Consider the following 27,750-nt stretch of genomic DNA (forward strand, 5'->3'; position numbering starts at 1 on the left):
TTTGTGATGTGTCCTGGGTGGGGTGTGTGTCTCCACATCAAAGTAGTCACTCAACATTGTCAAAGTACTAGGTTGGGTGAGTAGTCTCACTCTGAGAGGGCAGAATAACCACCAGTGATAGCACTAACTTAAGAGCGAATCATAAGCTGGGTGTGGTGGCACATACTTGTAATCCAGCATTTGAGAGGCTGAGATGGGAGGACTGAGGTTTGAGGACAGCCTCAGCTACTTAGTGAGGCTCTTTGCAACTCAATGAGACCCTGTTTCTAAATAAAAAAAATAAAAAATAGGGCTGGGGGTATAGCTCAAAGGTAGAATGCCTCTGGGTTCCATCCCTAGTACCACACACACACACACACACACACACACACACACACACACACACACAAAGAGCAAGTCATATATCACCATTGAACATGGAACAAACACATATTACAAATACTTATTACTCTACCTGCCAAAGAGAAGAAAGGGGGAATAATAATATAAAATTGCTGAAAAATTAGGCACTAATGATAGTGTACATAATACTAATTTATATAGGAAGAAAGAAAAAAAGTGAGAAGGAAGAGAGACAGGAGATGAGTGGAGAAAAAAAGAAAGGGAGGGAAAAGAAAAAAGAATAGATGTCAAGAAAAAATCCAATTAACTAAACTACATAAAATTATGGAAAAAATAAAAAATAATGAGAAAAACCAAAATAAAACAACTTTAAAAAGTGAAAGCAAATATAATAAACAAACAAAAGAAGAATAAGAATGTTCCCTGCTGAGATGATTACAATGGAGACACTGCTTTCTCGTGCTTCTAATTATAGAATCCACCAGCTATGGAGAAGTTTGGGGGCAAAATTATAGTTTATTTTGTTCTCTCTCGACTCCAGCTCAAATAGAAACCTGAGGGAGCGCTGTAGGCTGAGCTCTGCCCTTCCCTGCCCACCAAGTGCTGAGAGAAAAGTGTCCACTGCAGAGCTAACTTTACCCTCAAAAAGCTCTGGGGTTTTTTTTTTTTGTACACAATGTCACATTATTTTAACAAGTTTGTATACTGTACATTCAAAATTCAAATAGGTGCCGGGCCTCGTGGCACATTCTTGTAATCTCAGCATTTGGGAGGCTGAGACAGGAGGATCGCAGACAGCCTAAGCGTCTTAGTGAGGCCCTTTGCAACTCAGTGAGACCCTGTTTCAAAATAAAAAAATTAAAAAAAAAAAGCACTGGGGGTGTAGCTTTGAGGTAGAATGCCCCTGGGTTCCATCTGCAGTATTGCAAATAAAATAAAATAAAATAAAATAAATAAATAAAATAAACTCAAATTCTTCAAATAGGTAAAAAATGTTTTTGGTGCTTCAAGAGATGTCAATAGTTTGAGAAATGGAGAGAGCAATATCTAGCTTAATTTCTGAAGCCTAAACATAGGAGCCAGTGCTTTGTTATCATGTATGTTTCCTTCTTTTTAATATTCTAGCTCTTTCCAGGAGCTGAGGTAAGTTTTTAAAAGTAAGCACTCATTTATAACACGAGCTATAGAGTTGTGTTAAAGAGTCTTGACTTAAATTTCCAATCCAATTGGGACTACTTTACAGGTTTAACCCAAATCTCAGCATTAGCTTTCTGATTGTAATTCCAAGTTATGATCTTATAATTGTCCCTCATTACAGGATCCTGGTAGTTTATAGTTGGTGGAGACATGATCTACACTAAGCAGGCACTGAAAGATGACTGAATTTTACATGATCATATTGCTGACTGATCCAGATCTCCTGAATTAATTCAGAATTCATTGTATCTTGTCACATATGCTCTCTTTTCATATGTACATACATGTGTGTGCATGTCTACACACACACACACACACACACACACACACACACACACACACACAGACTTCCTTTCCCTTTCCATTTCAGTAGTTACCATAGACCTGATTGCTTCAATTTTTTCCACATCAGGCTACATTTTTTGTGTGTGGTACTGGCATTGGAAACCAGGGGCTTCTAACTCTGAGCTATACCTCCAAACCTATTTTATAGTTTTTATTTGGAAACAGAGTCTCACTAAGTTGCTGACAGCCTCACTAAGCTGCTGAGGCTGGCTTCGAACCTGTGATTCTCCTGTTTCAGCCTCCCAAGTATTGGGATTACAAGAGTGCACCACTATGCTGGGCTTATTAGGCTACATTTTAATGCAAAATCCTTTTAGAGTTTGCAAAAGAATTCAACACTCCCAGTTCTTTTTCATGTATAATCAGGCCTGGGAAATTGAATCTCTTACCTCACTCCAGTTTCCAACAACCCAATATGCGGGAGTGTGATCCTTCCCAAGCTGCTTGTAGTTGGAAGCATTTAGCAAAAAGCCTTCGGCAATCAGACTAGATGCATCTTCCTCCGTCAGAACTGGCTCAGAACCTTCTGTTAGGTTCTTGGTGCTTGAAGGTTCCAAGTGGTTCTGGTTTACCGGCTTTTCTGAGGGTGTCAGCTGGTGGTCACCTCCAAGAGGGAGTGGCGTGTTACTCGGTTTTTCAGTGACCATCTCCTCAGCTCTTGCTGTCTCATTTTTAAGGGTACTTGGTTTTGGGCTAGGTAGTGGTCCCTCCATCACTGTGCTGATGGGAGGCCACAAGGATTCCTCCCCAAGATAAGGCATGGGTGGAGGTCCAAGTGGCAATTCTGGGCTTTTTTCCATTGGAGCATTATTTCCCGGCACTCCAATCTTACTCCATATGACAGAATTGCTTTTATCTTTGTTCTCAGGCTCTTCACTGTCTTCTCCTGAGCCACTGTGAAACTCCATTTCTGGGTCTTTGGTCAAGGTACTGTAGAAAGGCGTTATCTGCCACGTCACAGCATTGCTGGAAGATGACAAGTCAGAACCACTCGTTGTTGTAGCTAAAAATTCTTCTTCCAAGGTAGGACCAGTATCTGAATTGGAAACATTCTCATCATTGGGCTGGATACTCAAAGTCCACAAAGTGAGGCTGGGCTGGGAAGTGGAAATGAGTCCGGTTCGGATTGAACTATTGTGCCACTGTTTCCCATCCAGGTCTCCCTTTTTGTAGGCTGTGGTGGGGCTAGGGCTGGTGATTGCTGGAGCACTCATGCTCATAGATTCAGGCATCATGGGTGTCGTAAGCAGAGGGGACCTGGGTGTAGGTGGAGGAATGGGCTGTAAGGGATCTTGCTCAGATGTTGGTAGATTCTTCCCACCAGACATTGTGCCTCTGTTGGGTTTCAGGACTCTCCGGCTAGATGGGCATTGCTGGAGGCCACACAGAGCTCGGCTGTTGGGTTTCTTTGTCTTGTCACAAGGCTCATCATGGTTCTTGGCACATGTGACACTGCGGATCCGTACTCCACCGCCGCAGGAGACAGAACACTGTAAAAGAGAGACACTGTTAGTTTGGTTGGAAAAGATGTTTTCATTCTTATGGTTGGGTTTACAGTAGATTGGGACAGCCCATTAGTGTTGGTGTTGTCTTTGATCACTGCATTTGGGTTCTGTACCTCTTTTAGTTTCCTGTAAAAATATGTACCTCCAGGTGGGCTCAGGCTCAACCATTTACTCTTCACAAGCTGAGAACATAAACTATATAGTCAAATGGAAGTCTCATTGGATTTTGAACATTGGGCAATAACATACACAAAGTGTGCAATGATTTAAACAAGTTGCCTAATTTCTTTAAGAGATAGTAATATCTCTTTCCTAGGGTCATGAAGCTATTAAACTAATGTGATATATTCACTTCTTCTCAGAAAGCAATTTTTAGTTTTATTGAACCTTTCTTTTTATACTTATTTTTATTTTGTTATACTGGACACTGAATTGAGGGGCATTTTACCACTGAGTTATACTCCTAGCCCTTTTGAATTTTTATTTTTAAAACAAGGTCTTGATAAGTTACTGCATAATGGCCTCAAAACCTGCTATCCTCCTGTCTCAGTCTATCAAGTACAGGGATTATAGGCCTGCTCTGCCAAGCCCACCTCCTTTTCCTTTATATTTAGAACATATTATAATTATTATAATTTCTCCCAGGTAATATACTCATTTGCTTGTGGAAAATGTGGTTATGATTTTAATTAGAATCTGAAGAAAAGCTGAATAATCATCATACTTATACGAGTTCATAGATATAAAATTTTTCTGGAATTTAAAGATGACATTTAATCAATAGTGGGATTTATACTTTTCCACAGAATTAGGTTGGACCCTTATTGTGTTGCTAACACACACTGCGGGTATTGGCAAGTCCCTCACCACAGAAGTCTCTTCATCAACTAAAGCATAGGCAGCTAGATCATCTTTGGGAAAATCAGGACAGGACAGCCATTCCTCAGAACATGGTAAAATGTTTGTTTCATCTGTCTCAGCAGCTGCAAATAATACATAGTTGCTATATAACACTGACACTTTCAGGTTTTTGAAAAATCTATAATTTCACTAAACGGCTTCATTTTTGCTTTTCTTTTCAATGACATTTTAGGTCAACCCCCAAACAGCTGGCACTTGAACATGGACCACTGAGGGCCCTGCAATGTCCATTTTACATCTCTCTGTCTTGTACTTCTGGCCACAAAGCAGGTGTCTTAAGAACAGAACTGTGTAATACTCAAGGATATCAAGGCGGGCGCTTCATAGTCATTTTTCTGTGTGATGCTCATGACGTACCCATGAGACTTGAAAGTCAGGAATTATTACTTCACCTTCCATAAAGAAGGAACCTGAGGCCTAGGGACTCACTTGAAAGGCTGCAAGTCCATCTCAGAGTAGGAATCAGATTCATCACACATACTCTCTTCCCCACTGAAAACTAGCACAACACTGTCCAAGTAGCTATCCATGGAGTTTGCTTATTGACTTGATCAAACTTTTTACATCTGAAAAGTAATCCAAAGGCAAGCACCATCTCTTATCCATAGCTTCCTTCCAGGATAGTTCTTAAGATACAGTGATCACTTTGTACATATTTGTTAAGTGAATGTTTTACCCGTAAAAAAGACCAGGATTGGGAAAATTCTTACCCATGAGCTTAAGCATTTTTAAACTGTTGTTAGTTTACATTCTTTGACTTAAGTCCTATTTTTAATTTCTTCTTTGTAGAAAAATATTATTGATCTTGAAAGCCTCCCCTTTATTTTATTTTAATCAAGCATAATAACTCACTGCTGTATTAATAACTCTATGAAATCAGCTCCTTGGAAAAACAGGAGATGGTTGTGAATACAGAATATAGAGCTGATGGAGGGACCAACCGTGAATTTGGGCTCAACCAGAAAATCTGTACCTTGAAGAAATCCGCCTGCTCTAAAACTGATCTTCTTAGTTCCTTTTGAAATAATCGTACTAATTTATAGTGGGGACTCTTGGTTCATGTAACAAGAAATGCGTATATATTTCCCCACCAAAGTGGAGACTACCAACTAAAGGCCTCAGCCTCAGAGTTCATCATGAAGAAAGGTCTTCTGGCTTCTTCCATGATTCACTTGGAGCCTGGAAAGGTCAAGCTGGAGATAACTGATTTTCCTGGTTTGCTATAATATTTCTCCCTTCTTGTAAGTGAAGATACCTTATCTCCATCCATTTTAGTTATCCAAGTCTCCTTCCTTTTGTTATATTCTTATCTGAACCCCTTGGATTTTAAAATCTCCGCTCTAAAAATTTATCAGTCCAACATGTCTGGACCTGTTTCCATGCTGGTTGCCTCCGGAGGGCTAGGTTTTGAGAATGCTTCATAAATGAGGCCTGGGCTAAAGCACCTATTCTCAAGCAGCTGTTGATCCTGTTTGCAGTTCTTCCTCCCATGAAACATTAGAGTAGAGAGTAGCAAGCTAACAGGAAACTCTTTGATTTTTCTTTTCTTTTGTCCCCTTCCCTCACCTTTTATTTTTTTCTTTTAAGGAGAAGTTGCTTTGACTTGAAATAATCCTAATGAGCCTAGATATGTGAGAATTTAGATTACACCTTCACAAACATTGTAATAAATAAAAAATTTACAGTTATATGCTTTCTATTCCCATCTTGAACTATAAACGAACAAAAGAAGAACTATAAAACCTATGAAAACTAGCTTAAATTTCCCACACTGTTATAGTTACCATCTCCATTTGTGATTCAGTGCCAAATTTCAGCTTTCTCATCTGGAAATGCAAAGAAAGTAGTACACACTTTTCAAGGATGCTGTGAAGATTATGTGAGGCAGTAGTCAGAACATTGTGTATAGTATGTACAATGGTGATTGGAAGCTATTATTGTACTTGTAATAATAATGATGATGTTGATAGTGATAATAATGCCATTTTATTTCTATGATTATTTTGGAGCATGGTACACAAATCTTTCTTATCAAGGGAGCTGAGGGTAAAGTAGATACAGTCCTATGTCTGAAGACACTCTGGAGACCCATGTACCCCTGCTTTTTTTTTTGGCTGGATTTTTTATATTCAAATTTCCTACAGATAAACTGATGGATATATGCTCTTCTAATTTAAAGTTTTTTATGAACGAAATATGTTAAACCAACAAAGTAAAACAGAAGTTAATAATAGCTCTCTAAGGGTTATTTAATTAAAATATATTAAGTTGTAATACTTTGAAGCAGAAGATTGTTCTGGAACAGAAGTTCCAAAGTGGCAGCCTAATAATTCAATTTGGCTAATCAACATGTATTCTTTAGCCTGCTGGAGCTTAAAATACCAAACAAAATACCCAAAATGAATTTGTGGTTGACATTTTTACAATCAGCAATTTCATATGAATACAATTTCAGGTCTTTTGCTTCTCTTGAAAACCAGATCATCTGTATTTATCGACCTCATTTTCAAATGGGGACTCAGAACTTCTTTAATGGAGATGTAGGGTATGGAAGGCACTAATGTTTTCCAGAACACCTACCTTCTATCCACACCTACTCTCCTTATCCAGTAGACAATGAGTCTTCTAAGTAACTTGTGGATGCCGTTCCTTAGCTCTTGGGCATGTAGTGCCCAGCAGCACAGTGCCATCCACCAAGTAGCTGGGCCTAAACACTAAGTTGCTTTTTCTACAGCATCACCAGAACACACGGTGCTTCTTTGTTTCCAGCCCCAGGCCTCCTCCTGTACATCCTCTGACTATGTTTATCTCCTTAGGAGCTGTCAAGCCCTTCAGATGAGATAAATGCAGCACACAGCACCGCGCTTAGAATCCATCTCAATTGGTAGTTTCAGACTTCTCAAAACCATTTTCAATCATGATTATCATATGCCCTTACCTTATAATTTTGAACCCTCGATTAGGAGAGCAGCTTGTCAATCTGTTCATACCCTCACTGGGAGCTCTCTTGCCTTCCCTTGCCACCACCCCTGTTGGCTAAAGGACTCTGGGGGGAGACCGCTGATAAAGAGGTCTGCTGCTAATTTGGTCCACTCCTCTCCCCTGAGGTGCACTTTTGGGAGACTGAGGGAGGGAGCCCACAGCTGGCAGAGCTGTGCTGCTGAGAGAGTTTATTTAAAAACACAGTTGGAGTTTATCAGAGGATTTTGGCTAAAGGGCTGAGTATAGAAACAGCTAGTGCTTTGGGCATAAAAATAATGTGTCATCTCAGAAATGTCTAAACAAATGATTTGAAAGTAAGATAAAAATCTGGTATGGGTTGATATGTACTCCCCCTCTCAAAGATATGCCAGAGTCCTAATGGTCCCTATCTTAGAATGTGACTTGATTTGAAGATAGGATCTTTCTAGAGGGAATCAAGTTAAAGTGATGATAAAATGGACTCCAATTCAGTATAACTGCAATTCCTATAAAAAGGGCATCTCTGGACACAGAGACGCATACACAAGGAGGAAGTCATGTGCAGGGAAGGTGGGGATTGTAGTGATGCATTTGCAAGGCCCCCAAAGACTGCCAGAAAAACATCAGAATTGAAAACGGCATGACGAGCTGGGCGTGGTGGCGCATGCTTGTAATCCCTGCATTTTGGATGCTGAGATGGGAGGATGCCATTCACGGACAGCCTCAGCAACTTAGTGAGGCCCTCTGCAACTTAGTGAGACCCTGTTTACAAAATAAAGAATAAAAAATAGGGCTGAGAGTGTAGCTCTGAGATAGAATGCCCCTGGGTTCCATCCCTAGTACTGCCAAAAGAAAAAAAGAAAGAAAGAAAGAAAGAAAGAAAGAAAGAAAGAAAGAAAGAAAGGAAGGAAGGAAGGAAGGAAGAAAGAAAGAAAGAAAGAAAGAAAGAAAGAAAGAAAGAAGAAGGCATGACATAATTTTTCCTCACAAACTCAGGAGGAAATAGCCCTACCAACCCCTCGATCTCAGATTTCTAGCCTCCATAACTGTGAGTCAGGAAATATCCCTTGTTTAAGCCAGCCACTTTTTGGTACTTTGTTAGGGAAGTCCTAGAAAACTAATTCAGTATCCTAGGCGAAAAAAAAAAAAGAAAAACTCAGATGTGATGAAGGGAATCAACATGGCACTCAACTGGTTTTCTGTAAGTAGTCATTTCAAAAAAGGAGCTGGCAGAAAAGAGACTGATGACCAGGAAAGAACTGAGATAATGGCACGTACAGACATCCCGTGCCCAAAGTGGTGGTGATCAAGGTCAGATCATGAGGGGACAGCCCCACAGGAGTGCCTGGACCTTCAGTGAAATAGGAATGCCAGAGGGCATTTAGTTTCTCTAATCACTCTGCACTCCAACACTGTCCTGAGCAGCTTTCACTTAATAGGTTCTTGGTAACTTAGCTGACTGCTTTGCTCATTTCTTTGTATGCTTTGGTCAGGCACAGGAAAGGCCAATTAAAAATCTTCCTAGACTCTGGCAAGTATGTCTGCTTTTAGGGGCTCTCCATGTCCCATCCAATCTTCCCAAATGGCCTCTAATCTCAAGGGAAATATTATATTTTGCTATAAAAGACATGTGAAAGGCTTTTTCCTTTTTGCTTTTGATTTGGTTAGGATAACTTATTCAGTTTTTGAAAGGCAATCATTACGCACAGTCTAGAATTTCAGCAAAGTGAGAAAAAATGATCATCAAATTATTTCCAAACATAATGAACACCAAGAGCCGTCATATTGCTGATTTTCCCACATTTGAGATGAGCGTGGCATGGTGCTCAGAGTAGAAGCTCTGCCGCCTGCATTCAAATCCTGGCTCTACCTCTTGGTGGGAGTGTGACCTTGGGCATCTCCATGCCTCCTTGTCTTCACCTGAAAATGGGGCTAATCGGACTCTTATGAGGGTTAAATATATTAATATTCAATAGGTACTTGATATATAACAAATGCCCAATAAATATTTTCTATAGAAATATAATTTAATATTGATTGCTGATTTTGCAAGGTCATTTTTTTTTCAGTACTGGGGATGGAACCTAGGGGCATTCTATCTCTGAACTATGCCCCCAGCCCTATTTTTTATTCTTTATTTTGAAACAGAGTCTCACTGAGTTGCAAAGGGCTAAGTAGCTGAGGCTGTCCATGAACCACGATCTTCCTGTCTCAGCTTCCCAAATGCTGGGATTACAATCATGTGCCACCACGCCTGGCTCAGGTCATTTTGTTTTGATGGAAGTAATATTTTAGTTTTTTTTTTCAAGTCTCAAATATTTTTGTACACCATTAAAAAACCAGCAGGCGCAATGCACTATGCTAACAGTGCTTTATGTATAAAATGACCCTAAGCAAAGGGAGGAGAAGATGAAAGTTTGAGGGGCCATACTTCAATTCCTTCAGGACATTTTGGGTGCCATGGGTGGGGCAGGTTTGCAGTTGGTCCTTGCCTTCTTGACTGATAATTAAGTCATCATTTAGTGAAGACTATTTGAGGGGTCCTATGTCCTGTTTTTAAGTGGATGATTTTATTCAATCCTTATAATAAGATGTTTTTAAGATGAGGGAAGGCTAAGATAATATTAACACCAGAGATTGGCAGGGCTAGGAAATTAGAACAATTACTGTCCTTCTAACTCTATTAGTCTATCTGACAGAAGAAGTAGCATGTTGGTTTATGGTAGAGGAAACTGAGCCCCTGTAAGATGAAGTCATTTCCCTAAGTCTGTGAGTTTATAAAATTCAAGACTAGAACCTGGATGGTTCTCTGGATTTCTTTCCATTTCCCTTCCTGCTCAGGTTACACAAAGCCAGTCACATTCATTAATTATATGGCACTTCTAGTAACTACTCATCCATCTAGCCATCCAGCCATAGAAAAAGAACACAGCTCTCTTCAAAGCATCTTATTAATTTGGAGCCATTATTATTACACTAGGGAGTTCTTTCTCTCTCCTCTCTTGATTGTGATACTAGGCATTGAACCTAGGGGCATTTTAACTCTGAGCTATGCCCTCAGCCCTTTTTAGTTTTTATTTTTGAAACAAGGTCTCAATAAGTTGCTAAGGGTCTTGCTAAATTTCTCACCTGACTTCCAATCTGCAATCCATATGTCCCAACCTTACAATTACTGAGATTATAGGTGCATGCCGCCATGCCGGGCTTAGGTGTGTCACTTGATGAAGAAGTGGATTCCATCCCTTAGAGAGAAAGGATTATGGGACCCACTCTGTTGTGCTTGTTCCCGGGATGTGATGGGGTTAATATGATCCCTGCTGGGTTAGGGTGAGTGGGCCCATCTGCCACAGCTGATTCCACTCTCTCCTCATTCCTGGAGTTAACTTGGTAGAGAAGGAAACTCATGAATTTGCTTTTCTTTCCTCTTTCCATCTTGGTCGGCCAGAGAGACCATTCTGCTCTCAGTTCTTGGGTCTTTGGCTCAGTTATAGCTTCAGACTCATCCCAAGTGAACTAATGACTCAGTGTAGATCAAACTATTTAGTATAGCTAAAGTACTACCCTGCTTCAAATATTGTTATTAGGACAGAAATCTAGATAATACTTTGCACCAACAATACTTATATCATCTCTTACAGAAATATCTAGGCATAGCTAGAAGATCAAAGGTACTTAGTTCATTATATTCTTGGAAAGCTCATTTGAGGGTTATTAGCAAGAGAGTTCAGGGAGGAAGACCCACTTGGTGAATCTTTTAATGTTGATTTAACTAAAAGCACTTCTAGTGACATCTCTGAAATGAAGGCATTAGCTCAGACTTTCTGCTCAGCTCTGTCAAGTAGCAAGGGGCTCTATGTGCACTGTTAATCGATTATTCAGTGGCCTGTGATTTGGAACCATGAATGTGAGTACTTGTCACATCATGCCAACTTTTTAGTCCCTCATTCTTCAGTTAAGAAAGGTTATTATGCTCTGCACACATATGAATACAATAAGAAGAGCTTCTCAGCCAAATCTGTAATTGCAGTCCTTTGAGAAAGCATTAAGATTCTGGCAGTTAGTAAATTCTACATGACAAGAATTATTAACTGTTTTGGATGCAGCCAATACATTTTTGGTAAACAGATTTAATGGGCCAGTCACAATACCCCATTTAGCCTTATTTTGATAACACTGTAATTTACAGCAATCTAGGTTGGCTCTGGACTAATAGGCCAGGCCAGCTACATACTATGATTATTTTCTCTCAAGAATACCAGGGAGAATAGTCTGGCTTATTACTGCTGTATGCACATGCATACAAATCCACAATACACCTGTAGTAATATGTAGCTATATTTTCATTGCATTCATGCCTTGTTGCCTTTCCTTTAAAAAATCTAGTTGGGTCTCTCCTATTTGATTTAGGTACCATATTTTCCACTTTTATATTTTTACCTAGATTCCCAGTAGAGCATCCTGCACAGAATTTGAAGCTAGATAAACCTGAACTGTGACTATCAGCTAATGAAACAGTCTTGGAAATACGATTATCCAAACTGCTGTCTTCAAGTGGCACCCAATAGGTAGAGAGAGAGTGAGTAAGAGAGAGAGAGAGAGAGAGAGAGAGAGAGAGAGAGAGAGAGAGAGAGAGAGACTTTACTTATAAACATTTAAAAAGTCGTTTTTCAGGGCATCTTTTGAAAGCTATCCACAAAAAACGATTTCCTTTGTTTATAACTAAATGTTGCTTTTTGTGTGTGTGTGGGTTTGGGGATGGAACCCAAGGGCATTCGACCTCCGAGCTACACCCCCTGCCCAATTTTGTTTTTATTCTTTATTTGAAACCAGGTCTCACTGAGTTGTAGAAGGCCTCATTAAGTAGCTGAGGCTGTCCACGAACCGCGATCCTCCAGTCTCAGCCTCCCAAATGCTGTGATTACAAGCGTGCACCACCATGCCCAGCTTAAATGTTGCTTTTTAAACGCACAAGTTTTATGCCAATTGATCATACTCACTTGGAGTTAGTTCTAATTAACTCTCTGTGGCAGTCTTCTGAATCAAATGTTTCCAACTTCCCCTGAGGGAAGGTCCTCAGTGGAGTCCCTGCGATCTCCTGGTCAAGGGTAGCATTGTTGTGGAAAGTACCTCGTTTCTTAAGAAAGCTCATAAGATGAAGTCAGCACCCATCTCAAGATGCTAGCCTGTAATATGTGAAAATCGCTGATTTTCTAGTTATTCCTTGGGTCATTGCCTGAAATGCACCTAGGAAGGCAGAGACGAGGCCCCTGGAGACTTGGGGAATCTCAGGGAAAGAACAATTTTGCTCACCTCAATCACTCTGAGAACTCAACAATGCCTGACAGAGTTAGATTCCATAGTTAGATTCCACTGAAATTAAAGTCTAGGTAATATTTATAACCTTCTAATCCTTTGATTTATAATTATACTCAGATAATTGGGTGAAATTAATTTGGGGACGATGCAATGCTTATTGGAATTTATGTGGGTAATAATCAATGTCCTAAACACATACTTAACAGATGAATGACTATCTATTTTGTATATTCCAGCTTCTCTGAGAGTCAATTACATTCCTCATCATTCACCACTAGAACAACATTCCTTTGATTTTAGCCAACCATAAAGATGCTCTGGTAGATTTTTAACAATTTGGCTTTTGAGGTGGGATCAGGGAACTTTTTTCTAATGGTTTAATAATGGGTCAGTAAAAATCTTGACAATTTATCAACTAGCTGTCATGAGCCAGTACTAGCGAGATCCACTTCATCTCTTGTGTATGTTTGACCACTGGACAAGTGAGAGATCCTGTATGCATGGAAAACAGTATGATATGATACTGCATGCTGGAGAAGGCAGAAGACAGCCCAAAGGTGATGGACAGTGTCTCTTAAGCAGTTTTACCATTGGTGGCTTAGGATTGGTGAATAGGGAAGCTTGGATGGGGGTCTGATGAAGCATGAACAATGCCTGCTTTCCTTCTAACTCCTGGACTCACCTCACTCCAGTTGCCCACTGTCCAGTCTGATGGACACAGGATATCTCTGTTACAGGAAACGAGGGCCTTGGGCTTCAGCTGGTGCTGGCAGTCTGTAGCTGGGAGAGCCTGCTCGTCGGAGCCCATGGTCTGGATGCACAACACGGTTCGCTTCTTCTCTCCGTAGGGCCCACATGTGCTGGAACATGCTTCCCACTCCCCTGCCCACCACCTGCAGGCAGACAGGGAAATGTGAGAACATTACCAAAGTACATGTAATTTCATTTAACTACTGGAAAGAGAAAACAGACAAGAAGCAGATTACAGAGCTGGGCGGTAGTAGCTGGCAGTACACTGGGGAGTAGAGGGTGGTGTTCTTGGAGATGCTATAGCCTGCTAGGGGGCTTTCTGCAGACAAAGTCATGGCAATTTGTTCAATCATAGTCCTGGACTTCAGCAGAACACCTGGCATGGTTGGTTGTTAAATAAGCATGTTTTTGAGTGAACACAAAAAAGGCCCTTTCTTTTTAGTCAAGAAAATAGAAGTTGCTGAACAACTTCAGATGAGTTTAAACCTTATTTCCTCATCTGTTAAATGAGTGTAACAATATCAACTTCCTGTGAGTGTTGTGAATTAAATGAAATACTGATTCATGTAAAGTACATAGTCTATGTAGAGCCTGGCACATGAGAACCCAATAATTTGTTATGAATTATGTTTTATTTCTTTTATTTTTGGTACTAGGAATTAAACCTAGGGGCATTCTCCTTCCTAGCTTCAACCCTAATGCTTTTTGTTTTTTGTTTTGAAACAAGGTCTCACTCATTTGAAGAGTCTCATTAAGTTGCTGAGGCTGGCCTTGAACCTGTGATCATCTGGTCTCGGCATCACAAGTACCACCAATTAACCATCCGGGCATGCACCACCATGCCTGGCCTCTAAATTATTGCTATTTTGACTGTTGGTATTAAAAGAACCTAATTAGTCTCTAGGTATCCTGACTCTTACTCAAATGTTTTTGTATTTCAATATGAAGCAGGTACAAACACACCACCATTCATTTATTTAGAAAATGATCAAACAGAAATACTGTCTTCATTTTTGCTCATCTTCTGCAATCTATTTGTTAATATTTTCAGTGATCTTGTTGATAAGAAAGAAGTAGAAAAATAAGAAACTTAAATGAGACATTTATTTTTTACATGTTAAATTACATGCAAGATATTACATGTTAGTTATTGCATGTTAGCTATTCTTACCCAGTTGAAAAGTTGAAATTGTTGTATAAATTAATATTTGACTTCTCTGAGGACAAACTAGTGTGTGTGTCCATTCTCTATGAGTGATTGACTCAAGATTCCAGGACATGGGCTCATCGGTTACATGAAGTGCTTTTGAAAATGGCAGGAAGCCCTATTAGAAGCCTTTTCTTTTCTTCTTTTTCTATTATTGTAAAAAGCTCGTCCAACACAGAAGCAGGGCAAGTGTCTCTCTCACTGTGGTTGGTCTACCATTGTTCTCATGGACAGCCTGCTTTTTCAACCCTCCATGTAGCAATAAAGTGGTATATTGATATTTTCTTTCTTTTTTTGCAGTACTGGGGATTGAACCCAGGAGTATTCTACCTCCAAGCTACACCCCAGCTCTATTTTTTTATTCTCTACTTTGAAATAGGGTCTCAATAAGTTGCAGATGGCCTCACTAAGTAGCTGAGGCTGGCTTCGAATGTGTGATCCTCCTGTCCCAACCTCCCAAGTACTCAGATTACAAGCTTGTACCACCATGCCCAGCTGGATATTTTTATTTTTCATGAGGAAAATAGTAAACGATAAGAAGTCTTTCATTTCTGACTTTCAGAAAGCCTCCTCACCCTGAGATAGTGTTTATTTTTGGTAATTCTGAATAAGATAAAACTTTGTACTATTATTTTTGATATTTTGGGGTCAAACTGCTTTTGATTCTCACATTTAGTCTCAATTTAAACTATTAGGAGAAAGCTATTCTTCAATGATATTATTTAGTTAAGTAATTAAGATTTATTGTTTATTTTTTAGTATTAACATCAGGTTGTCTTGTGTACATAAAGAGCTAATATTGGGACAGTATGTTGTGAAATCAAATAAATGTCTACTGTATTAATATAATTACTTTATCTTACTTCTGACATTTCCAAGGGAGACTGGGCACACTACTGAATATATAAAATGTCATTCTGGAAAACATTTAATCTGAACTAACTGAACGCCTAATTTATCTAATTACTTGCTACAGGGATTCCAGATGCATCATCACAAAGCGATTCGTTATTCATCTCATTTTCTCTTCCTGGAGTTTTCTCCACAGTCCCCTGGAGGACATTTTGTAGGTGTTTGTACTATGGTCTCAGTAGATCTCTGATGCAGCAGTGTTGGGAGGTGGAGCTGAACAGGAGGCGTTCAGGGATGGATTAATGCCACCACACAGAGGGCTTTGGAGAGCAGGTTAGCTCTCCTCCACTCTTGTGCTAAGTGAGGATACGATTCTTTTCTCATCTTTTGTCCTACCACCCTCCACCATGGGAACATGAAGGCACCCACCAGAACAAGTGGTGTTGCCTTGATCTTGGACTTCCAGCTTCTACAACTGTGAGAAATCAATTTTTATTCTTTAAAATACCCAGTCTGTGGCATTCTGTTATAGTAACAGAAACCACAACCATCATCAAAGTTGCTGTACATTGTACATCCCATTGTTTTTTGGTGTCTGCCATAATTCTTCTTCTTTTAGGAAATTAAGAACAGAATGCCATTATGCTTATGAGATATTTTATATTCACATCTATAGAAGACAACAGAAGACTCTTGAATTATACAGGGTGATTGGTGAAAAAAAGCAATATTATAGGCAAAGAAATGAGATACAGAACACCCAGCCCACACATTTATTCTTCCAAAAGAAGGTAACCTTCCTAGTTTAATCAACATAGAATTAAGAGCAACCTAATCTAGAATTTCCTGTTTTTTTTTTTTTTTTTTTTTTTTGCTATTGATCTTTCTCTTTCCAGAGTGTCAGTGGCACTGATAAATATTCTCTCTCTCCTTGACTAAGTTTTAGCCAGGTTACTGAACTTTTTCCTAGGACAAATATGTGCATTGTCTTATAAAAATCCAGTTTGGGCAGAAAATTCAGTTTGGCAAAACTTCCACCCTTAATACCTGGTCAGGTTCCTCATTTTCCACCATCCCCCAGGTGATGTGTGATTACCTTGGCTTGTTCTCAGCAAGAATTCTGTTAGCTCAGTTTAGCCCAAATCATCTCATCTCTGACTTTTCCTTTAGTGATTTTCCATCCATGTTTCCCACCCTGTTTCTTGGGTACAAATTCCTATTTTCTCTTTCTGTACTTAGAGTTGAGACCAATCTCTTTCTCACTCCTTTGCAGTGGTCCCTGCACCTACCATGATGTCCTTGAATAAAGGTTTTCTTACTGTTCTTTAGCAAGCATCATTGGATAATGTTTTCCTTAATAGTATCTAACACATAATTGGACGATTGATCATGCATTGTCTGTATTGTTCTTTTGTGACTAAACATTAGTTGACCTGTTTTCAGTGATGATGTAAAATTTCTTAGGGTTGGGGCTATATCACTGATTTTTACTGAATCAATACTTGAGGAGCTCTAAAAAGTACCAGTGAGGCATGGTGACTCACACCTATAATCCCAGTACTTGGGAGGCTGAGACCGGAGGATTGCAGGTTCAAAGAAAGCCTCACCAAGTAGCGAGACTCTCATCAACCTAGCAAGACCCTGTTTCAAACATAAAAATAAAAACAGGGCTGGGGGTGTAACTCGGAGGTGCAATGTCTCTGGATTTAATCTCCAGTACCAGAAAACAAACAAACAAGGAAACCTACCAAAGTCCAGGCCTCACTGAAGACTCAGAATATTTAGGGGGCGGGGCCAAGGAATCAGTGATATTAAGAGTTTCCTAATAACTTTTATCTGAAACCATAGTTGGAAACTATTGGTATTCTTGGTACCAAATGAATGGATGTCATTGTTTTAGCATGTTATAAATCATATAGAAGTGGTGTGTGTGTGTCCCTTAAGGAGCCTGTAGTTGTCCTTGAAAAGTGTGCTCTGGATAGAATTCCTCCTGAGATAAAGTGGGAGGGACCGGGTGGAGAACCTCTGACCCTCTCTTTTTCTTGTCTGTGGCTTCTACCTGTTCCCCTGGCAGCTGCTTCCTCGGGAAGCTCTGACAGCCAATGAACTGGCTCAGCTTTCTCATCACTCAGACCACTGAAAATCCAAATCTGAGTTGGTTCAACTCTTGCTCAGAAAAGTAACTTCCTTTTTTAAAATCAACTTTCATGATTATCTTTCTTTCTATGAATACTTTTCTCAATAGCATTTACATTTCAAAATGCAATTCAACTGGCATTCTAAGTCCAACACCACCACCATTACGGCAATTCAAGCACCCATCCCTCCTTGCTCTAGGTACCGTGTCTTCAGATTTTGACAACATTCTGTTCATCCAACTAAGTCTCCTTCCTTCCTTCCTTCCTTCCTTCCTTCCTTCCTTCCTTCCTTCCTTATCCCTCCCTTCTTCTCTTCCTTTCTGTATTTCTTTCTTTGTTTTTTTTTTTTTGTAGGTTTTTTTGTTTGTTGGTATTAGGGATTGAACTCAGGGGCATTCTACCTCTAAGCTAAACCTTCAGCCCCTTTTTTATTTTTCATTTCAAAACAGAGTCTTGCCCAGAGTTGCTAAGGGTCTTGCTAAATTGTTGAGGGTGGCCTCCAACCTGAGAGCCTCCTGTCTCAGCCTCCCAAGTACTAGTATTCCAGGCAAATGCCACCAAATCTGACTCAATTTTCTTTTTTAAATGTATCTTTTAAGATAATTTTTGGTGCATTAGAATTGTACATCATAGTAAGATTTAAAGTGGTATACTCATATGTGCACACATCATTTGAACCACTTTGAATCTTATTATGATGTATAATTTTATTATTGTCTCCTACACAAACAGTGCTTAGTCCTCTTCCCTCATTCATGGGGGTTTTCAAGTCTTGGGCATCCCATTCATTTATTTAAATTAAAAGTTCTCAGCATAAGTATATATATACACACAGAGAGATTCCTCTACTCCTTCCTAGGGGACATGTGAGGATGTCAGATATTTTTTCATTGTCACAAATGGAGGGAAGGGTACTATTGGCATCTAGTGGGATAAAGCCAGAGAGGTTGCTAAACCTTATACAGTCCACAATTCAGGCCCCCACAACGAAGAATAACCCGGCCCAAATGGTCAGTACTGCAGAAATTAGGAAATTTCAATGTGCTGAAACCTCCAGGTAGCGGCCAAAAGTGAATGAATTGCCATCAGATGTTTACTGAGCATTTTGGATATGCAGAGCATTCACAGCTGTAGCCTCATAAATGTCTGCTTTTCTGAAAACCAAAGTTCACAGAGAAGTCAGCAGGGAGAAGAGACTCAAATGACCTCTTTCTGGAGTCAGATATACTTTGATTCCAAACAGTTTCTTTCTTGACAGGCTGCTCTGTCCTGGCACCATGGTACGTAAGGGCTTTCATCCAGAAACCCCCAATGGCTGTCTAATACATATTTGTTAGGTTTAGATAATCATAAGTTTTTATTAAATCTTTTTTAAAAAATCTGTCTTGAAAACTTTTGTGGAAAAGCACAGAATGTCCAAATTGGATGCAAAAACAAGATATTACGAGAGAAACAGAAAAGTGATTGAGAAATAAAAAAAAGATTAAGCCCCTTGCATGAAATATTTCGGGAGAGGAAATGATAGCTCTGAATGAGCCTGTCAGATAGCATGGAAAACCTGTGATGGGCAAGACAGTGACACTTGAAATTCGTACCCAAGGGAATGTATTAGCAGGCTAAGCTTGCTAAAACAATGTCAACAGAGCAATCTTTATCATTTATTCTTTAACAATACCTCTTTTCTTTAATTTCTTTGTGAGTTTGCATGTTTGGCTTAGCTTTACAGTCAGAGTTTTTCTGTTTGTTTACACATTTTCATTGCATTTTAATGTGAGAGGAATATTTCAAATTTGGAGGATTTCCCCTAAACCTTGTTCATCCTGAGATCCTGGGCACCAATAGAGCGTAGCAGAACAAGCAGAGGCTTCCCAGCAGGTGGATCTGAGCTGGAATCCAGACTCCACCACTTGTAGTAAAGCAACTTTACAATTTTGTTTTGAAGGCTTTAGGTTCCCATCTATAAACTGAGAACAGAGTATTTAGCAGTCAGGGTTGCCAGCAGGATTAAGTTATATGGCAACATGGAAAGGGCTGTGAAAATAGTGAGCACTTAAACTTGGCCAGTTCCCTCTCCACCTCCCACCCTTAGGGCATGGCTCTAGATTTCTTTGAATCCTTATCTCCTCATAGACCACTTGAGGATGGGATTCATCCCCTGTTCCCTGGCTGCTTCATAAATATGTATAGAAGCTGAAATGCAATCATAAGTAAGAGGAACTTCTGCAAACTAATCACCGTGTCTGGAAATTTCATGTTATTCTATTGACCTTATTGTTTTGTACCCAAACATGTATTTTTAGAAATTGTTTCTATGTGTATCCTGTTCGGCTGATGTTTCCAGGAGCTGAACTATCTGACTAAGCTGGGCAACCATATCTCTTTAACGAAACGGGTGGCATCATGGAGGCACCATGTATGACTTTGATACTTCGATAAACATTCTATTCCAAATATTGGTCCAGATAAATTAATAGACCAATATGGATTTAGAAAAGGGAGCATGAGTATATGTATAAAAACAGAAGAAATATTAAAAGCGCTGTGCGCGTGTATGTTTTTATCACTGTGAACTTCCTTATGATGTATGATTACAATGCACCAATAAAAGTATATTAAAAATAAAATTTTAATAAATAAGCTGAATGGGGTCAAGTAATCCTCTAAATACAGATATCTCTGATTTTAAGTACAAATGCAGCCGGGCGTGGTGGCGCACGCTTGTAATCCCCGCGCTTGGGAGGCTGAGACAGGAGGATGACGCAGGTTCGAAGCCAGCCTCAGCTACTCAGTGAGGCTCTCAGCAACTTAGTGAGACCCTGTTTCCAAATAAAATATAAAAAAATAGGTTTGGGAGTATAGCTCAGAGGTAGAAAGCCTCTGAGTTTCACCCCCGGTACCACACACACACACACACACACACACACACACACACACAATAAATAAATATAAATGCATGTATGCATGTGTGTATGTGTGTGAGTGTGTGTGGGCACACCTTGGCTATAAAATCAAGATAATGGCAAAGATTTTACTTTCAGGTTCAAAAGACACCACTGGTATCATTACTATCTCCTTCTGAAGGCTGTGAGTCCATTCAGGCTTGATCTGTTAATTTTGTTGATCTTTAACGACCACAAGCTGGGCTCTGGCATTAATCATGTATTAAAAATAGCCTCAAAGAAACTCAAACCTTGAGAAATAGATGTCAGCAGAGAGAAAGTAGCTTGAATCAAAGCAAAGCAAAAAAAAAAAATGTTTCCAATGGCAAAGATTTTAAAAGGCTTGTCAAATTGCTTACACTTTGCTCTTCTTCCTTAAGTATAATCTTCAAATTGTTTGGAGGGAATTGGACGAAATCATGTTTCCAACACAACAGCAGAATCTGGGGCATAGGATGACTTGATTTCCTCTCCTGAGGCATAACGATGTAGAGGGCAGACGCTGAAGAAATAGTCATGAGCTCTCCAAGAAAACCCAGGCCCCGGAGGCACAGTCAGGACCACAGTGGCTGTCTGCAGCCAGGGTCCTGTGTGTGGCCATCGGCACGCCGGTTCTGAATGCCAGGCTTCATTACTAGTATCATAAGGGCAGGTCTCTTTCAAAACTTTGCTCTGGATTAACAAGGTGTATCCTATGCTCAGCTTAGGAATCATCACAGGAGAAAAGAACATCATTTACTTAGTTCTAGCATGCTGCTTTTAAAGCCAAGACATGAAGAGACACCAGTGAACCCCAGAGCAGGAATCCTGGGGACAGAGGCCGGGAGATGGGGCTCTGGGAGAGGCACATGGCAACAGCAGGTGTACTGGTCTAATTTTGCACATGAGTATGTAGCTCACATTGCCAGTTGTACACATTTCCTATTGCTTCCCTGACTATAAACTTTTAAGGGAATGACATATTTATACCAGTCTAGAAAATACTTTGCCAGCCCCCGTCCCAAGGAAATAGCTCTGAGCATCTGTGACTTGATAGAATGATCTCCTTTGCCCTGTTTTTATATTACCTTTGCCTTAAGTAGTTTGCTGTAAGAAATTACCACAGAATCTCTGGTTTAAAAGAACTGTTATTAGAGGTCAGATGTCCACAATCAGTATTTCTAGGCTAAAATTCAGGAGTGGGCAGGGCCGTGATCCCCTGGAAGCTCTAGGGGACAGTCTTTCCTTTGCCTCTTCAGTTTGTGGCTGCTGCCAGTGTACTCTGGGTTGTGGCAGCATCGCTGCAATCAAAAAGAGCTCAGGGCCTCGAAATCTCTCTGCTCTGTCTTCACATCACATCACCATCTCCTTTCTGTGTTCGAATTTCCCTCTTCCTCTTCCATGAGGACTCTGTGGTGGAATGTAGGACCCTCCTGTATAGCCAGGATGATCTCAAGGTCTCCCTCCCTCCCTCTCTTCCTCTCTCCTTCTCCCCCCCCTCTCTCCCCCCTCTCTCCCCCTCTCTCCCACCTCTCTCTCTCTCCCTCTCTCTCTCTCTCTCTCTCTCTCTCTCTCTCTCTCTCTCTCTCTCTCTCTCTCTCTCTTTCTCTCTCTGTAGTACTAGTGATTGAAGCCAGGGGCATTCTACCTCTGAGCTATGCTCCCTAGCTCTATATTTTGAAACAAGGTCTCACTAAGTTGTGGAGGGCCTCACTAAGTAGCTGAGGCTGCCCGCAAACCTGTGATCCTCCCTCCCTCCCTCCCTCCCTCCTTTTCTCTTTCTCTCTCTTTCTCCCTCCCTCCCTCCCTCCCTCCCTGCCTCCCCCCTCTCTCTGCAGTACCAGGGATTGAAGCCAGGGGCATTCTACCTCTGAGCTATGCCCCCTAGCTCTATTTTTTATTGTTTATTTTGAAACAAGGTCTCACTAAGTTGTGGAGGGCCTCACTGAGTAGCCGAGGCTGCCCGCAAACCTGTGATCCTCCTGTCTCAGCTTCTCAAGTACTGGGATCACAAGCATGCACCACCACGCTGGGCTTCAAGATGTATCTTAATCATACCTGCAAAGGTCCTTTTCCTAAATAAGGGGACATTGATAGGCTTCAAATATTAGGACTCAGGTATCTGGGGGGCATTTTTCAGCCTCACACACTACTGAACTCAGAAGCTAACCTCAAGTCCTCAGAGCTTATCCTGTGTCACTTAGACATTTCTTTCCCTGGGCTCGTACTCCTGTGTGTACTTGTGTTGGAATTTAACCTTACCTTATTCCCTGGCCTCCAGCCTCTGCACTCAAACTCCAACAGCTCCAACAGCTCTCCCGTCTAGACCCCTAGTCATGACCTATCTAGGGTTTCCTCCAACTAGATAGTTCTAGCCACTGGAGTGCAAAGTAGGAAAAAATAACTACCCTAATGGGATGTGAATCCTGCTAATAGTAAAGCCAAGCTTTCAGTGACTTTTGCAAATGAGCAAAAGTAGTCTAATGTCTGTTCTACAGCAAGGAGATGATCTGAATCCAGGATCTTCTTTGCCTGTGTCACTCATGTGCATAGAGGATATCCCTGGGTCTCCCCAAGGTCTCAGAAAGTAAGTTCCTGCACGGGGATCTTTTAGTGTCCGCAGGATGGAGTACAGTGCTCACCCAGTAAAGGAAGATGCACATGCCTCTTTTCAGAAGGGTCCGCTGCACATCACAGAGACAGACAGCCCTGGGGCTCAAATATCTGTCCCCTATCAGTTTCGTGATATTGGGCAACGTAACAAATGTTTCTTCTTCTCAACAACTGTCATGATAATAGTTATTTTCCTGAGTAGTTGAGGACAATAAAGAGAATACATAAGCTGTTTCTGACAGATGACCAAGATTGAGGTGGGTGTTCAGTATGTGGCAAGTGTTATTTGTTTATCATCACCATTGTATCCCTCATGGAAACTAGTATGTGCTCAACAAATATTTTCTGGTAGCATAAGGCCCAAGGCAGCCTATATAAAACCCTAACAATGAGAATTTGAACCCAGGAATACAATTAGTTTTAGAAAAGAATTTTTAGAAAAGAATTTTCTAAAACAATTAGTTTTAGAAAAGAAACAGTTTTGAGAAGGTAGCCAGTCCAATGAAGAGAGTGGTCTTGAAATATAAGGAAAAATCACAGGCTCTGGGGCATCGTTGGCTACCTAATGAGTATAAAAGGAATGTATTGATAGGGTCTAATTACTTCGAGGGACAGCAAGTTCAGGAAAAGTGCAAAAGATCCATAGAGCAGTGGGCTATCTATTCACTCTAAGACAGGTTGTCTTTTCTGGCTCAGCCTTCCCTGAGAAGGTAATATAATAACTACAGTTACACACACAACCAAGTGTTGGCCTAACCTTCTCTCCGTATTCTTAGTTCTTTCCTGGCAAGAATATTGTAGCATCTGTCCTGCCTCAGTAAGGTTGGGGTCTCCTCTTATACAGAAGAAACCACAGAACTGGGTAAAGAACAAACCTTTCTCAGATGAGAATGCTCTGGCCTCTGAGTCCTAACTGTCTGAACCTATAAAAGATATTTCTCACTTAATTGACTTGTCCTGATTCTTCCTAGGTCCCTGTCATTTATCATTTTCTCTTCTTTAGAATCCAATTTATCACCTTGATTTATGATTCTAACTAGTTTCTTCCTGACTAAGTACACTTCTCTTAGTGTGCCTGCTTAGGACTGAAATACATGCCTGATATGACCTATAACCTAAATACATCCTTTTTTTTTTTCCTTCTTTTGTTGTTGTTGTTTGGTACTGGGATTGCATTCTTTTTTTTTTTTTTTTGCGGTACTGGGGATGAAACTCAGGGGCATTCTACCTCCAAGTTCCCCTCCAGCCCTATTTTATTGTTTATTTTGAAACAGCGTCTCTCTGCGTTGCAAAGGTCTCACTAAGTAGTAACTGAGGCTGTCCACAAACCGCTGTCCTCCTGTCTCAGCCTTCTAAATGCTGGGATTACAAACGTGTGCTACCATGCCTGGCTGAATCTAGGTGCATTCTACCTTTGAGATATACCCCCAGCCATTTAAAAAAATTTTAATGTTAAAACAGGGCCTTGCTAAGTTTCTGAGGCTGGCCTTGAACTTGTAATCCTCCTGTCTCAGCCTCCCAAGTACTGGGATACAGGCATGTACCACTACCCTTGGCAAAATATCCCTACATGATACTAGAGTGAAAACACTTTTCTGAAATAAACCAAGATTCCTTTCTCTTCCACTCACCCTTTCTTTTCTTTCTTCCTCTCTTCCTTTTCCCTCTCTGTCTTTCCCTTTTCTTTCTTTTCCCCTTCATCTTCTCCTCCTTCTCTTCCCCCCTTCTTTCCTCCCTCTCCCTCTTTCTCTCATTATTTGGCATGTGGCACAATAGCCTTTTAGCAACTTACCTTTTAGGATCCCAATATCTTGAACCAATGTGATTAGCAAATGGATAACTCTGCAACAGAGGTTTTTATCCACAGATGATTTTGCCCCTAGAGGGCAATTAGCAGTTTCTGGCCATGTTTAAATGTCATACAGGCTAGGGGTGTTGCTAAGTAAGCATCCAGCAATTCATAGGACAGCCCCTATGGCAAAGAGTCAGACAGCCTGAAAGGTCAACAGTGCCAAGTCAACATGCTCTGTAAGTTCTCTCCTCCAAGTAGCCTGATGTGTGAATGGGCACTGAGACCTAAAGGTGCCAATGCCTACTGGAGGCCAGGCTGCGCTGATAAAGAGCCCCTGACAAACCTTTTAGTCAAACAGCCTTTGGGTGATCTACAGCATTCTCTTCCACAACACTTGAGACTTAGTCTTACTAAGTAAACACACACAACACTTTCTCTTTGTAAGAAATAATGCTCTCTTGAAAGCAAATGTGCTCACATCTTGCCCTTGTTTCCAATGGCATAGCCACAGACACCTCCATCTGCTTTCTTGTATTAATCTAGTAACAAGCCCACAGCCCTCTCTCCCCAGCACTGAGTCACTGCTTAGTTAGATATCACTCTAGGCAGACACACATAGCTCCAGCTCCCTGGTGTCAATGATGGTTACCTGGGTGGACAGTCCTTTTCATAGCACTTCTTTTGTCTCGCATTGGGCTGTGTTTCTGGGTCACAGAATGTAGCTTTCACCATCCCATGGCCCTTCTTCACGCAGTGGGCAGTCTGACGGCGGACACCTGGGGTTGGACAGAAAGATCCACAAATATTGAACCCAAAGCCCACAGACTCATTTTCAAGTGAGAGGACCCTGGCCATGCCAAGTGCTCATGTTTATAACTTGTGGGAGAACTGTTTGAACGGTATTTGTTTTTAAAAGTAGATTTCTTCTTATTCATCTAGCAGAAGAAAAGGTTTCAAAAGGACTGCAGATTGATATAGAAATATTACATAATCTATCATGTAGAGGACAGTATACTTATAGAGACAGGTCTAACACACGTATGCCTAAGAGAAAACAAAGTAAGATGTAAACAAGAAAAGTAGATGTGATCACCAGCTGTTACAGAGTAAGTGCTACATTATTAATTAAAAAAACAATGGAAGTGCCGAGCGTGGTGGTGGATGCCTGTAATCCCAGTACTTGGGAGACTGAGATAGCAGGATCATAGGTTTGGGGCCAGCCTCAGTAATTTAGTGAAGTTTTCAGCAACTTAGATTTTGTTTCAAGATTAAAAATAAAAAGGAATGATGTTGTAGCTTAGAGGTAAAATGCCCCTAGGTTCAATCAATAGTACCAAAAAAAAAAAAAAAGAAAGAAAAGAAAAAGAAAAAGAATAGAGTAGAAAGCTTTAGATTAGTTAGGTAGTTAGTTAGGGTTAGTAAACTGTGAAAGATGAAAAATTTGAGAATACAATTCAAAATAATATTATGGAGATGTTATGTTGTTTAAGTATTTTTTCTTTTCTTTTTCATTTTTTGGACTAGAGATTGAACCTAGAGGCATTCTACCTCTGAACTACACCCCTATTCCTTTTTATTTTTAATTTCAAAACAGCATCTCACTAAGTTTCTGTAGGACTTGCTAAATTGCTGAGGCTGACCTTGAACTTGTGATCCTCTTGTCTCAGCTTCCCAAGAACTGAGATGACAAGCATGTACCATCATGTCTGGCTAAGTTTAGAATTTTTATAGCAAGGACTGATAATCTTACTATCACTAGAGACCTGGTAAATAATGTAAAGGAACTAAACGGGGAGGGGAAAGACTTGCATAAGTATTGTTATAAACTCTGCGTGTGATTGCCATATTATTTAAGTAATGTATTATCTATTATAATGTATAATAATGGACACCTCACAAGAACCCTGTGAAGTCAACACAATCATTACCACTATGTCACAGATAAAGAAACTGAGGCACAGAGAAGCCACCTTGATGGAGAAAGGGAAAAAACTGACTTGCTAATTACAACCTTGTTAGCAAGAGAACTCACATGGTGCCAGAAAGATACAGATGGGGAGGTGAAGGGACAGTGTGGAAGAGAGTCAGTGTGCCTCTTGAAAGGGCTAGAACATCAAGGTGAAAGGTGAAATACTGGGTGGGATGACTAAAGACTAAGACCCGCAGGGACAAGAGCAATCAGCTATACCATGGCTGTACCCTGACGTCTTGGGATATGCAGGTTTTATTGTGTGTGTGTGTGTGTGTGTGTGTGTGTGTGTGTGTATGTGTGTGTGTGTTTTACTGGGCCTTGTATATGATACTCAAATGCTGTACCACTGAGCTATATCCCCAACACCAACACTTAGGTCTTGAGCAGGCTTCATGGTGTACAAAATGTTATACAACCAGTGGGAAAGGGCCTGAGCAATCCAGTATTGAACATTTCTCCTCAATTCTGATGTGTCTGTTCATTTGGTAAAATTTAATTTATAATGTGTAATTTTCAGAATGTTTCAAACTTAGATTGGTTCATATTTCCTTAGTGAATGTGCATATGACAACTTGTATTTTCCAAAGAGAACTGCAACCACAATCTTCTACATAGCATGCTTTTTTATGATGTAACCTTGACATCCTTCCATCAGGACAGAGTCTGATTCTGTTGGCCTTGGAAAAAATACAGAAGTGATGCTGTGTGATTTTAGAGGTTAGATCAGAAAAAGCCAGGCAGCGTCCCTGGTTCTTCTGTCCTTCTCACCCTCGGGATACTCTTGCTGTCCTGGTATAAGAAGCCCATGCCCAAAAAATTTGTTAAAAAAAAAAGAAGACAGTGAGCAAGTCAAATGAATGCATTGTCTAAAATATTGTTCTTTTGAGCTGGGTGTGGTGGCGCACGCTTGTAATCCCTGCG

General features: G+C 40.4%; 1 protein-coding gene across 1 annotated transcript in view; it reads right to left on the reverse strand.

Moving 5' to 3' along the window:
• ADAMTS12 (ADAM metallopeptidase with thrombospondin type 1 motif 12) overlaps positions 1-27,750 on the reverse strand; it is a gene marked incomplete at both ends in the record, with an annotated part of 344,716 nt that overhangs the window by 36,833 nt on the left and 280,133 nt on the right. The window contains 3 exons of the mRNA XM_080703192.1: positions 2,274-3,374; positions 13,270-13,480; positions 25,507-25,633. Coding sequence (XP_080559318.1) covers positions 2,274-3,374; positions 13,270-13,480; positions 25,507-25,633 — 1,439 coding nt within the window. The remainder of the gene's footprint in view (positions 1-2,273; positions 3,375-13,269; positions 13,481-25,506; positions 25,634-27,750) is intronic.

This window comes from Muscardinus avellanarius (assembly GCF_963383645.1).
Source record: "Muscardinus avellanarius genome assembly, chromosome: 1".
Lineage (NCBI taxonomy): Eukaryota > Metazoa > Chordata > Mammalia > Rodentia > Gliridae > Muscardinus > Muscardinus avellanarius.